Below are 14,910 nucleotides of genomic sequence, written 5' to 3'. Positions count from 1 at the left end.
TCAAGTATGGGCACATACTTGATGGAGAAGCAGAAGAATCTGTAAAAGAGTATGAAATGGTCTGTGCTCATCTGTTCTCTAGTGTGGAAACCGGGAGCTCTGTGGAAGCAGAATCCATCCTGTCTGTTGGGCAACCCATTTCCAAGCATCTAAATCATTTCTTAGGGTGGCTCAGCCAGTATGGTTTATGGCAGTGGTTCTCAAAGTGTGGTCCTCAGACCAGTAGCATCAGCATCACCTGGGAATTTGTTGGAGATGCAAATTCTCTAGTCCCACCCTAGACTCAGGAAACAGGAACCCTGGGAGTAGGGCCCAGTTCTCTGTGTTTTTAAGAAGCCCTCCAGGTGATTTTGATGTGCACTCAAGTTTGAGAGCCTGTTGGTTTATAATAAGCTCAAATGTGAACTTCAAGGCCAGCTGAACTCCTAAAGGCACAGAAGATGAGTATGTGGTGTGTGTTGTGTGGAAGTCAGGCATGGCTGTGTGCAGCTGAGGTGGCATTTGAAGCTGCCCAAATGCCACCTGCAATAGTCTCCTGTATGTTGGCACAGAAATGAAACATGTTATATTTTTCTAATATGAATCACCTTCTTGGAAATAGTTACCAGTGGTAAAAGGTGAACACAATACATTTATTTTGAGACACCATAGGAGTCTAAGTGTTTTTGTGTGGTAGAGGGAAATCCTGATCTTTTTTATGATTGAAAAATTGTTGGTGGTGTTTTACCTAAGGAAAAAAGAATTCGCAACATGCTTTCTACCCTGCCACCTCTTTTCAGCAAGCTTTGGAAAAATACTAGGTGAAGTAGCCATAAAGAAAAGCAGCATAATCGAAGATCTTAGTCCCCATAGTTGGGTAAAATAAAGCCTGAAGGTACCAACTAGAATACCTATGCATCAGATGAAGTCAAGAACAATAGGAATAAAATGCTTTCTGTATGTAGCCAAAGCAAAACATAATAGAATAAAAGCCAGAGACTGTATATATTTATAAATTAGATCCTAATCTACTGCAAGATAACTTTTCTATTTTTAACTATATAAAATAACCTCTGTCCCAGCATTGGGACTGTGTTAGTAACTATTATTATGGAATAACCCAAAACATTGAATTTATACCAACAAATAAATAGGCAATATTAATACACGTGTATTAATAAATTTATTACAAATGGTCAATACATGTAAATGTTTTATTTGTAGACATGGACTGTGAAATAAACCCAACACATCAGTTTTTAAGTTCTTATTGATGTGGTATCCTCTCAATTAATGTTATAGAATCTAAAAGTGCATGTTGAAAGGGAATGATTAAAATACTATAAATCTAAATTGTATGTCATGCATGTTTTGAGAATGGTGAATGTTTAATGCTCATGAAAATTGGGGGAGGGGGGTCTATTAACACAAAGCTTCTGAGATATTTAAAATAAATAATTATTGCCCCCAACAGTTGCTGAATGTATTTTATTTCTAGGCTACTGCACCATGGTTTAAAAAAAAAAAAATCTCACTGAGCACAGTGGCTCACACTGGTAATCCTAGCACATTGGGAGGCTGAGGCAGGCAGATCACTTGAGGTCAGGAGTTCGAGACCAGCCTGGCCAACATGGTGAAACCTTTTCTCTACTAAAAATACAAAAATTAGCTGGGCGTGGTAGTGCACGCTTGTAGTAGCAGCTACTCGGGAGGCTCTGGCAGGAGAACTGCTTGAACCGGGAGGTGGAGGTTGCAGTGAACTGAGATCATGCTACTGCACTCCAGCCTGGGGGACAGAGCAAGGTTCCATCTCAAAAAAAAAAAAAAAAAAAAAAAAATTCTCTAGTAATCTTGAAAATAATGTCTTAATACTTACTATATCTAAGATCTAAGACTGTCCTTTCTAAACCTAACTCTCAGCTATGTTACCTCCTGCAGCAGGATTTTAGGGAAGTTTGTGGCACTCTTGCCCCTCCTCCCTCCCTACTTCCCTCTTCCTTGCCCCAACCAGAGACCACTCACTTCACTGCAACAAAACACCCAGGACCTCACTATTCAAAGTGTGGCTTCTGCCCCGGTAGCCCAGGCACTGCAAGCAAGTACACAATCTCAGGCCGCACCCCAGGACTGCTGAATCAGGATCTGCATCTAACAGGATGCCCAGGTGGCGGGCATGAATGGTAAAGCTTGAGAAGCACAGGCCTAAGAGAGAACTGATTATCCCCTTTCTCTTCACAGGACACTCAAAGGAGTAATTAGAGGGTTAGCTGAAGGGACTGTTCACAAAGGTGTGGGGAGAGTTTGGGGAACCATCAAGGGATGGTGGGGACCTGTTAGGGAGCCAACAAGAGCTCAGCAATAGGAAAGGCCCCGCAGGACAAGGGCTCTGGCCTCAAGGAGAATGCAGCCAGTGTCCAACTGTGGCCTGGAGGAAGCAAAGATTTTAAGGACCCAGACCTTGTCTCACCCTGCCATCTCTTGCTGGCATGTCCCAGTGGCAACTGGAAATCAGAGGGTGAAGAAGTCCAGGCAATGGAACCATAGAGGTCAGGCTCCTGGGACACCAGGCATGTTGGAGGGGCATGTTGGAAGAGATGTGGAAGGGCAACTAGCAAATCCAGCTCAGACGCCATCAGCACCAATCCCATCTGCCTTACGTCCATTTTCACGTCCATGACCACCACAGATCCATGCCTCCCAGGCCTTCCAATGTTGCGGACATTGTTGATGCCCCTCCCAGGTCCCCTTTGCTAGGTAGGTGAACCCATCTTCCAGCTGCCCTGAGTGTTGGCTGCTAAAATGCTCATAAGCACGTAAGTGTACCCTTCCAACGCACAGAAATGCCCTTGGCCTACTGGGAGTTCCCTCACCCAGGAAGTTAGACCACCTTATACTCTGCTAGGGCAGCCTATAACCAATGACCAGCTGTCATGGGAATGCAAAAGGCTGGCCTCCTTGCCTCAAGGTGGGACCAACTCCAATGTGATTCATGCTCCAGAGCTCCCATGAGATCAGGCTGAAGCCAGTCTCCAACTGAAGACACATCCTTACTAGCTCCTTCCTGCTTCCCTCACACCCCTTCTCTTGAGAGCACCCCATCACTTCCCTTGCTTCAAAGGATTCTGACCTAAGACATCCATCAACTCAACTCTTATTCCCTGCACCTCCTCTCCTCCTCAGTCCAGATTTTTTCACCACATCCTCTGGAATTCTTGGGCTCATCTCCGTGTCCTCCACCTCTTCTTCAGACAGCTGTTTGAACTCTCCATAACGTGGACTTCTTTTTGTGCTGGCTGGTTCCTCACTCTTTCCACCTGCCTCCTTCTACTATTCTTTCTCCCGCCTGCCCCTTAGTGGCATGCATGGAGGATAGTTGCTGTTGACAGTCATGCCTGAAGATGCGTTGGGTCCCTGTTTGAAACAGATTCCAAATGTTTTTCTAGTGGGATTCCAGATCTCCTCTGAAAGACAGTCTTCCTGGGGAGAGGCATGAGCCTCTACTGCCTGACAGGACCTCAGCCAGCTCATGGCTAGCAAGGACCAGTCCTCCTGCATGAGATCCAGGAGTCCCTGGTGTGAAGTTTCTACTTTGTTAGATGAATGTCAGAAATTTCACAGACCTGAGAAAACACAGCTCATTACAACACAGCTTCTAGAATGTGGTGAAGACATCCCTGTCCAGTGGATAGAAAATAGAAATAAGCAAAGTAAAACATTTAATGTGATATAAAAACAAAAAGCTTTTGTTTTCCACTATTTTATGAATTCTAATTTTCAGCAAGAGTGAGCTTGTACATACCACACTAACGCAAAGAGAGGAGGCAGAGAAAGACATCGGCAGTGGTCTTTGGAGTTTGGCCTACTGACTGCCACCCTAAAGTGGGAGATAAAACTCTGGAATCTTTATCTTGTGTCTGTTGGCCAAATTGCTTACTTCCTTCCTATTCTCTTCTTATAAAATGAGGCACTAATATCTTACCTGCCAGCTCCGAGAGGATATACAGCCAACTCATTCATTCAACAAGCGACGAAAGTCAGCTATTTGTGTGGGGACAGCGTCAGGTGCCAGGGTATGTGGCCGGCCCTAGATGGAAAACACTCTAAGGATAACCATGGCTGCTCTTGATTCTTATTTCTGGGGTAGGAGTGGGTCAGTCAAGGCAAAGCCGGGCTGTCATGGTGTCTTCTCTTTCAGGGAGATGTCATGGGGACAGGCATGGGGATCAGTCTTGCCCCTGGCTGCAGGCACAGGAAGTCCCATGCATAAAACCTTTGGCTGAGGCTTACTTAAGGTTCCTTTCCGTTTTTTCTTTCCTCCCTTGTACATAGTTTAAACTCTCCACACTAGGTCATTCAGGCCTGGAGTCACCAGAAAAAAAGAAGTCCCTGTTTGGGGGATGGCAGATGATCAAGAGTTCAGACAGCTGCGATGAAGGATTAGTTGTGGGTTTTTCTCAGTGCCTTGCTACAAACTGTGTTGCAGTTCCATGTTCCGACACTATTAAATAATGTTTTCTCTGGCACCGATCCACCTTTTCCCTACAGTTTAAGTATTGATTTTTTTTTTTTTTACTGAAGTGGCTTCGGTTTACAGCTCACATTTAAAACTTAGAAACGTTATTTCCATAAATGTTGGCAGAAACCGGTCACTGTTTATTCCACCAGCAGTCATAATAAACCCTTCCCACTGACAATCTAACAAATCATTTTCTGTTTGCCACTGAGGTGGGTTCAATAAAATTCTTGTGCTCTTAAAATTCCCCTAATAAGAACTGAAAGCACACATTTCCTTCCTAAGGCAGCCCTTGTGGTCAGTGCTCGCAGTGGCTCTCTTTCTGAATTCCAGAGGTGAGCACAACAGGTTAGTTGTAGTAATTAGAAAGTCTCAAAAATCAGGAAGATATTAGTATGTTGCATATGTTGGTGTGTGCTCATTTCGGTCAGTCAGTCACTTTTAATTACATGTGTGTACACAAACCTCCCCTCAGCCCTTCACTTCTCTGCAAGTCAAATGTGAACAGTAGCAGTGGCCACAAGGAGTATCTTTAGACCCTTCCCAGCGGGTGCCTCCTGCTTGGATGCCCTGAGTGGCAGTGGGGCTGGACAGATGCCCCACCACGATGGGCGGCCTCCCCACCAGCCTGCAGAACCAAAGAGCAACCGCTGAGCTCCATGCTGATGGGTCGAAGGACAAGCGAGGCATCTTACAGCGGGCCTGGAAGCTCCCACAAAGCTTACAAATATGTTTGTTTTTTTCAAGACAGGCCAGACTGAGGCTGAACCAATGGGGTCTCAATCCAGGAATCTTCTAGGCTCTTCCAAGAAACACAGGGAGGTGTTGGGCTGAGGTCATTGAGTGCAGCCTGCACATCAGGGTTTCACGGTAGGTTTGGAAGAACCAGCCCACTTTTTTTTTTTTTTTTTTTAAGGTTTGGTTTCCTTTGAAATAGAAATTTTGGTAACTCAGCTCCACAGCCTTCAATCAAAGCAAAGTACTGACAATATTGACTGTACTATCACCAGGGTCCTCAGGAGACATCGCTAGGGTAGGGGTGGAGGTGCTTTTCAATCCCCAGTGAAAGGAGGCCAACTTCAGAGAGTAAACGAGGACCCCCTACCATGCCAGCTCAACCCATATGTGGAACAACATCATGTACAGAAAGCTCACCCCAAGCTCACAAGACAAGGACCCAACGGGACCTCTGCAGGGCACAGAGGTGGAGTAAGTCACAACACCCAACCCAGCCAGGTTCCCTGTGGACGTCGGCTTTCATTGTTTCACATAGCTGGGAAGGACACTGCAGCCCAGGGCTATAAGGGGAGTTCACAGCTGCTGGGCACACATTTAGACTCAGGAATCCCGGAGCAGGGCGTCCACTCGCTGGGTCCTCCACTACTTTCTAGTCCTGTCTCGTCACCCTCTTCCCCACTGAGTTCAAAAGGAAGTTTCTCTGGTGGAGTAGAGGGTGGGGTGAGGAAATAAAGGAGAATCCGGCATCCCGTAGGCAAAGGCCATCTCCCCCAGCAGGAAGCCACATAAGATGTGACGCATCGCGGGGATTGGGGGCTGCTGTGGACATGGTGCATCCACCAGTAACAACACTGACTCTTCGGGTCAAACACCCCCGCTGGGAGTACAGACTCTGCGGACATGGGCGACTTCAGCCCAAGACAGAAGTGGTAGGGGACTGTCCTGGGTTGGGCACCCTCAAAAGAGAACCTGATGCAGGGATTCTTGTGCAGGTGAGTGAGGACATGGTGTCAGAGGGATGAGGGAAGCAGGATAGAACTGAAGGAGAAACAGACAGATGTGCCCGAGTTCCCCGAGGTTGGTAGAGTGTTCTGAGGGATAAGGAAAGCCCAGAAAAAGCACAGTGTGTGAGTGTTCCACCCCAATTAACCACCATGACACAAAAACCCAAACACTCTATCCTTTTATTCCTTCCCAGGCTATTGCAGGAAAAGCCTTATTTCCCAAACGCTGTGCCTTTCTCCTCTTGCCTTCAACCCTGGAGGGGCCCAACTACGCAGGTGGCTTCTTTGGGGAAGGGAATGAGGCTGAATAAAGAAAGCTCAGCTTCCAGAACACCACACTCTCTTGGGTTTTCTCTGACCTTAAGGTAACTCTTTCTCAGTCTCTTTGGCTGATTTCCGATTTCCCAGAGAGCCCAAGGGCTCCATCCATGGCTCTTTTCTGTTGCCTCTCAGTAATACTCAGAGACAATCTCAGTGGCCCCTCCAGCCGCTTGGCTTTAAATGCCACTGACATGCTGATGGTTCAGTAGGGGGCGCTGTGGTGCCCTGCCAGATCCCTTCACAGAGCCAGTTCCCAGGACCCCACACCCACCAACACACTACCATGCATGGTAGTTGCCAGATGCCTACAGCCTCTTTTCCAGAGACTTGCCCTCAACGGAAGCCACTTGCCTTCAAATGTACCAGCACTCCCAGAGAACTTCTCACAGCCAATAAATGACTGATGGAGGCTTTCACAGGTTCCTTCTGAGAGCACCCCCCACAATAAACCAAGTGCATTCAGATCCGTCTCAAGCTCTGCTGCAGACCTGACCTGAGAAAACTCTCCACTTTGATTTGCAGCCAGAACCTCCCATTCCAACCACAGCCAGCCTGCTTTGCACCAAACTCCTTACTTACCCAGCCCATCCTTCCATTTCAGTAACTGGTAACTCCATCTTTCCTGCTATTCAGGCCGAAAACCTTAATGTCATCATTAACTCTTCCTTCTCTTACACTGCACATTCAACCTCTCAGCAAATCCTATTGGCTCTGCTTTCAAAATAAATCTAGAGATTTGGCCACTGCTGTTGCTGTGGCCCAGGCCCAAGACTGGAATCTTGCAGGAGCTTCCTAACAGGTCTTCCCTCTTCCTTCTTCCCTTGTCCACTAAAGTTTTTCACAATATGGCAGCTAGAATGACCCTTGCAAAATATAAATCAATCAAGGCACTCCTCTGTTCAAACCCTCCAGTGGCTCCCATCTCACTCAGCAGAAGCCAGGTCAAGGCCCTCCACCACCTTACCTCCTCCCCAGCTGTCTCTCCTTCCATTCTCCCCCTGCCCATGACTCTGCTTGGTCTCCCTGCTCTTCCCTGACCATGCAGAGCAGGGGCACTGCACATCCTGTTCCTCTGCCTCGAATGCCTTGCCCAGGATCCACTTCCCTAACGTCTCTGCTCTAATGTCACTTTCCCAGTGAGGCCCCATTTAAAACTGCAGCCTCATCTCCAGGATTTCTTACTCCCTCCCCTGCTTTATTTTTCTCCATAGCAATTATCACTATATGATACCTTGTATATATTTATTCCTATGTATTGGCTATCTCTTTCTCCCTGTAGAATGTAAGCTCCATGAGCACAGGGAACTTTCCCGTTATTCGGTGAAGTATCTGTAGTTCCCTGGTCAATGCCTAGCACACAGTAGGTACTCAATAAATATTTACTGAAAGACTAAATGAAACTAGACAGCTCTGACTTTCTTCTTTTTCCATCTCGGAGACTTACAACTAAGCATTGTCCTCAAATGGGATTGGCCAACCGTTGTAATTTTGGAGATGCAAAGCGGGGCAAAAGCCACATTTCTGTACTCTACACTCTCTATTCAACTTGTTTTTCAGTGGCTGCTAGAACTGGTACAAGTCAGACCAAGTGAAGACCACTGTGAGGCTGGAGAAATTTAGCCTTCGTCTTCCACCATCTTTCCTGGATGGGGAGAAAGGAGACTAAAATCTGGAAGAGCAAACAAGCCAAAGGAGGTTTTCACAATTATCATCTTTTAGGAATGTTTTTCTTATTTAAAAAATAATACTGATTTTCTGGGGGGGGAAAAAAAAGAAAAAAAACAAAAAAACAAGCCAGAGAAGACTGTCCTTCAAACCAAAATGGTGAGAAAGGCAGGTATGAACACGGGGAAGACAAGTGTGAACATGAGAAAGACAGGGGTGAAAGTGTGAAAACAGATGTGAGGATAAGAACACAGGTGTAAAGGTGAGAAAGAGGCTGGGCACGGTGGCTCACACCTGTAATCCCAGCACTGTGGGAGGCCAAGGCAGGTGGATTACCTGAAGTCAAGAGTTCAAGACCAGCCTGGCCAACATGGCGAAACCTCATCTCTACTAAAAATACAAAATTAGCCAGGCGTGGTGGCACATCCCTGTAATCCCAGCTACTCGGGAGGCTGAGGCAGGAGAATCGCTTGAACCCAGGAGGCAGAGGTTGCAGTGAGCCGAGAACGTGCCAAAGGACTCCAGCCTGGGCGACAGAGCGAGACTCCATCTCAAAAAGAAGGTAAGAAAGATAGGTGTGAACACGAGGTGGCAGGTGTGAAGACGGGAAAGGCAGGCTCACCCCTGGTGACATGTAGTGAGAGAGATGGGGGCTTCCCTTTCACTTCGGAGAGTAAAGGGAAGGCTCTGAGGTATCAACAGCCTGGGCTGTTGGAAAAAGGACGAAGAATCTGTGTTTCCTGAACGTCAAGAGGAAGTCTCTTTGGTTGCTGTGGGCTAGCTGGTCTCCTCCAGTTCTAAGAGGTCATCCACGTATTCCACAACTTCTCCCTGTGAGAGACAACAGGACAACTTTGTTAAATGGGCTCATTGGACTTTTAAAAGTGCTGATGAGCAGAAACAGTATCCCGAGAGGCCATTGCCACTGTCTGCTTTGGCTGAAACAGGTTTTCTCTGCTGGTCTGGGGCCCAGAGGACCTGATTTCTCCCTGTGGAGGGGACCTCGGCTTTCACTCCATTTGAACTTGCTATCAAGTGCTCTGCGAGATCCGCCAACATGCTGTGTGAGGCAGACAGCCCAGCCTGTGAACGGCTCTACCAAGTGCCCCTCCTGTGTGCATCTCTGCCTACTCCCCTTCCTCCCCTCTCATGTGCAGGTCTCCCACAGGAACACTTTCTATCTGTTCCCTTTCTGCCTTGACCACCAGAACACAAACTTCTCAAGGACCAGGGCCTGGGTTGATTCTTCTTCTCCAGAGCCCAGCACACAGAAGGTGCTCAATAAATATGTTGAAGAATGAATGATTGAGTGCATGCATACATATTGCTGGTGTGACTGAAGCAATCACCCCTCTTACAGGAGAGACACACAGGGACAGTGGGATCCACTTGCCCAGTGTCGGTACCAGGAGCTCACCTGCCCCCTCCTGCAATCAGCCTTACACTTCAACTTGAAGCAGCCCAGCACCCTTCCCAATTTCTTTCTCCGCATTGACTTCTCTCCTATAACCCTCCTGGACCACCAGCTGATGACACCCATTCTCTTTTCTGCAGAGAATGAGTGAATGACCAAGGCTGAGGCACCTTCCATAAGAGTCAGCACAGATCGGCCCCACCACCCCTGCTAAAGCTCGACCCCTTCCGCTGAGCTCACCATCCCAGGCCAAGAGCCTGTTGGCTCCTTTTGATGTTTTAACACAGAGAAATTTATAAAAATCTTGCAGCATTTGGGAATAACTGGAAAACCTATCAAGTACATGAGACACAAATGGGAGTCTTAGTATTATCATCAAATACTTCTACTATGTCATGCCTGAGATTAGAAACTCAAATTGTAATGGTAGAACACTATGGCTTGGAAAAAGTGTTTTTCAGTTGCTTTCTAGACCCCGCAAGGAAAACACAGCATAGTAGACGGATTATGTGTATAGCCATAACTTCTGCTTAGGGAGTTACTGTATCCTGCTGTGTGTCTGTTGTGACTTGTGGGATTGATGGTATTATCTGCTTTTAGCTCACTAGTAACGAGTGCCCGAGGCAGCACAGATGAAAGAACTGCATCCCCTGCATGGCTGTTGTAGTGAATACTGTTGGGGCCTCGCTCAGATCTCCTTCCCAGCACACCCATCCCCAACTCCTGCGAGGGCTGTTTGCTAATGGCTAGCAGCTGCCCCATCTCTGGGCAATTGCCTTTGGCCAAACGACAACAACAAAAACAACAACAGCAGTCTTGCCAGGGAGGTTACACACCAGCCCCTCCTGGCAACAAAGAATGAATGACAGACTGATAAGGGGGACTACAAAAGGCAGGAACAACTCTGCGGTGCCACTCATGCTCCAGAGTCCCCCGTGGGAGCAGGCGAAGCTTGACTCCAGCTGAGACCACATCTTTGTTGAGCTCCCTCCTCTGACCCTCATTCTGTTCCTACCCGAGAGCACCCCCTCAATAAATCCTTCCAACAAATTATATTCTGTTTCTTTGGACTTTCCTGAAGCAAACAACCATCAGAACTTGAAACCAGAAGCATCTATTTCAGCCTGTTTTAAAACGTTTCTGAAACTGTAATAAACCTCTGCAAAATTTTGAACCAGTGTGTAGACTTTCAGGAGTGCTTATACACATTTCAATGCCAGAAAGACAATAAGGACGAATGCCACACATATCAGCAGCTAGAGGAGTAGTATGTCCTTTGGAAAATGGAAGGATTAAACTAAGAATTTTATGATTTTGGTTATATTTTCATTTCAAAGTATTACTTGCCATAATTTGGTATATAGTAAGAAAATGGTTCATTCTTTAGAGATGGATTAGTTCTTTCACAATTCTAAAGCCTCAATTAATAAGCAAACTACTCCAGAACCTTCAACAAAGTCCTTTTATCTTGAAAGTGCCAAATCCAAGAATCCTAGGAATTTTAAAGCCTGCAATAAGCTTGGTGTGTTCATTAGATGCTTACTAACCCTCTGTGTGACTATGAGCAAGGCACTCTATCTTTCTGAGTTTGTTTCCTTATCTGTGACATGAGAGAGCTTTACCGAATCCTGTGAAAAATCTCTTCGTGTTCTAATATCTACGATTTGCTTTCTATATATGTTGTTCTTATACATCAGAAGTCTTCAAAGTGTTCACAGCCTTAGACCAGGAATTTCACCACAGGGAATTTTTTCTAAGGAAATGATTAGAGAACAAGTAAACAATTTAGTCCCTGCTATGCTATTTGTAAAAGCAAAAAAGTTAGAAGCAAACTAAATGCCTACGAAAAAGCTATATTTCTAAAAATTCTATATCATGTAATATTAAGTCACTAAAAAGACATGTTTATAATGAATATTAATTAACAAGGGAAACAAAAATCATGTGACCATCTCAATAGATGCAGAAAAAGCATTTGACAAAATTCAACACAACTTCATGATAAAAAAACATTCAACGAATTAGAAATAGAACTTCCTCAACCTGATAAGGGGCACCTACAAAAAACCCACAGCTAGTATCATATTTTCACATTTAATGCTGAAAGACTGTATGCTTTTTCCTTTTAAGATTGGGAATAAGACAAGGATGTTCACTCTCTCCACTTCTTTTTTTTTTCCCCAGAGAGACAAAGTCTCGCTCTGTCACCCAGTCTGCAGTGCAGTGGCATGCTCATGGCTCACTGTACGCTCCCACTCCTGAGCTCCAGCAATCCTCCCACTTTAGCCTTATGAGTAGCTAGGATTACAGACATGCACCATCATACTTAGCTAATTGGTTTTTTTTAGACAGTGTCTCACTGTGCCGCCCAGGCTAGAGTGCAGTGGTGTGATCTCAGCTCACTGCAACCTCCACCTCCTGGGTACAAGCGATTCTCGTGCCTCAGCCTCCTGAGTAGCTGAGATTATAGGCATGTGCCACCAGACCCAGCTAATTTTTTTGTACTTTTAGTAAAGACAAGGTTTCAACCAATTGGCCAGGTTGGTCTTAAACTCCCAACCTCAGGTGATCCGCCCACCTCAGCCTCCCAAAGTGCTGGGATTACAGGTGTGAGCCACCACACCTGGCCTAATTTTTTTTATTTTTTGTAGAGATGGGATCTGCTATGTTGCCCAGGCTGGTCTCAAACTCCTGGGTTCAAGTGATCCTCCTGCCTCAGCCTCCCAAAGTGCTGGGATTAGAGGCATGAGCCCCTGTGCCAGGCCCACTCTCTCTGCTTCTATTCAACATAGTACTACAAGTTTTAACTAGAACAATTAGGCAAGAAAAATAATACACGCACACATACAAACTAAGTTCAGCAAGTTTGCAAAATCAATACACAAAATCTACTGTATTTCCATTCTTTTAGAATATGTCCAAAAATGAAAACTAAAAAAATTTTCATTTACAATAGCATCAAAAAGAATAAAATGCTTGAATACTGGGGGTTGGAAAGAATTTATTTTAATTTTTTAAAAAAGAATAGAATGTTTATGAATAACAAAATAAGAAAACACTGTAAAAGAAATTTTTAAAAATCCAAATAAGTGGAAAGACTTCTTATGTTTATGGATCAGAAGACAACATTAAGATGCCAATACTACCCAAAGAGATTTATGGGTTCAGTGGAATTCCTATAAAAAAATCCGAGCTGCCTTTTGCAAAAACTGAAAAGCTAAACCTATAATTTATATGGGAATACAAAGGACCCAAAACAGCCAAAACCTTCTTGGAAAAGAAGAACAATGTTGGAGGACTCACACTTCAAATTTCAAAATGTAGTATAATGCTACAGTAATCTAATCTTGGTTGAAAGTCCACGTAATTAAAAAAAAAAAAAAAAAGCTATAGTAATGAAGACAGTGTAGTACTAACCTTAAGGATATAAATTGAGATGAGTATATAGACTGAGAGTCTGGGAAATAACTCTCACATTTATAGTCAATTGATTTATTTCAAGGGTACCAAGACAATTCAATGGTGAAAAAGTCTTTTCAACAAATAGTGCCGTAACAACTGGCTATTCACATTCAAGAGAATGAAACTAGACCTCTTCCTAATATCATACATAAAATTAACCCAAATGGATTGTAAATTTAAATGCAGGAGATAAAACTATAAAAATCATAGCAGTAAGAATCAGGAGTAAATCTTTGTGACCTTGGATTAGGCAATCGTTTCTTAGATATAACACACAAAACAAAAGCAACAAAAGAAAGAACAGATAAATTGAATTTCATCAAATTCAAAAACTTGTGCTTCAAGACATCATTTAGAAAGTGAAAAGACAACCCACAGATTGTGAGAAAATATCTACAATTCATATATCTGATAAGGAACTTATAACTAGAATACCTAAAGAACTTCTACAACACAATAATAAAAAGATAAATAACAATTTTAAAGTGGACAAAAGATTTGAATAGACGTTTCTTCAAAGAAATACAAATGGCCAATCATGAAAGGATGCTCAACATAGTCACTAAGAAGGTGCAAATCAAGCTGGGCGCAGTGGCTCACATCTGTAATCCCAGCATTTTGGGAGGCTGAGGCGGGTGGATCGCCTGAGGTCAGGAGTTCGAGACCAGCCTGGCCAACATAGTGAAACCCCATTTCTACTAGCAATACAAAAAATTAGCTGGGCATGGTGGTGCGCACCTGTAATCCCAGCTACAGTGGCTGAGGCAGGAGAATCGCTTGAACCTGGGAGGCAGAGGTTGCAGTGAGCCGAGATCGCACCATTGCACTCCAGCCTGGGCAATAAGAGTGAAACTCTGTCTCAAAAAAAAAAAAAAAAAAAAAAAAAAAAGGAAGTGCAAGTTGGAACCACAATGAAATACTACTTACATCCACTGGCATGGCTATTAATAAAAAAGACAATATTAAGTTTTGTTGAAGACATTGCAAAGTTGGAACTCTCATACACTGCTGATGAGAATGTAAGTGGTACAGCCACTTTGAAAAACAGTCTGGCAGTTTCTCAACAGGTTAAACCGTTACCATATGGCCCAGCAATTCCATTCCTAGGTATGTACCTGATTTGGTTCGGATATTTGTCCCCTCTAAATCTCAAGTTGAAATGTAATCTCCAGTGTTGGAAGTGGGGCCTGGTGGAAGGTATTCGGGTCAGGGGGCAGATGCCTCAAAAATGTCTTGGTGCTCTCCTCATGATAATAAGTGAGTTCTCACTCTGAGTTCACACGAGATCTAGTTGTTTAAAAGAGTGTGGCACTGCTCTTGCCATGTGACATATGCCAGCTCCCCCTTTGCCATGACCATAAGCTTCCTGAGACGTCACCAGAGGCCGAGCAGATGCCGTTGCCACACTTCCTGTGCCACCATGCCCAGCTAATTTTTAAATTTTCTGTAGAGACAGAGTCTCACTATGTTACTCAGGCTAGTCCTGGGCTCAAGCAATCCTCCTGCCTTGGCCTCCCAAAATGCTAGGATTACAGGCATGAGCCACCACACCCAGCCAAGTATTTCTTTACAGTGATGAAAAAATGGCCTAACATGATACCTACGTATATACTCCTAGGTATGAAAAAAAAAAACTGGAAAGCTTATGTTCAAACAAAAATTTGTACACAAATAGTCACAGCATCATTATTCAAAATAGCCAAAAAGTGGAACCAACCCAAACATCCATCAACTGAAGAAAGGAGAAACAGAGGCCGGGCGCGGTGGCTCACGCCTGTAATCCCAGCACTTTGGGAGGCCGAGACGGGCGGATC

General features: G+C 44.7%; 1 protein-coding gene across 1 annotated transcript in view; it reads right to left on the bottom strand.

The window, feature by feature from the left end:
- Positions 1-8,268: 8,268 nt before the first annotated feature.
- The window catches only part of CRTAP (cartilage associated protein), a 28,412-nt gene continuing 21,770 nt past the window's right edge, over positions 8,269-14,910 (bottom strand). The window contains exon 7 of the mRNA XM_008009390.3: positions 8,269-9,051. Within this exon, the coding sequence (XP_008007581.2) occupies positions 8,998-9,051 (54 nt within the window). The 3' untranslated portion in view covers positions 8,269-8,997. The remainder of the gene's footprint in view (positions 9,052-14,910) is intronic.

Source organism: Chlorocebus sabaeus, chromosome 15, assembly GCF_047675955.1.
Source record: "Chlorocebus sabaeus isolate Y175 chromosome 15, mChlSab1.0.hap1, whole genome shotgun sequence".
Lineage (NCBI taxonomy): Eukaryota > Metazoa > Chordata > Mammalia > Primates > Cercopithecidae > Chlorocebus > Chlorocebus sabaeus.
This window is presented reverse-complemented; position numbering and strand designations above follow the sequence as displayed.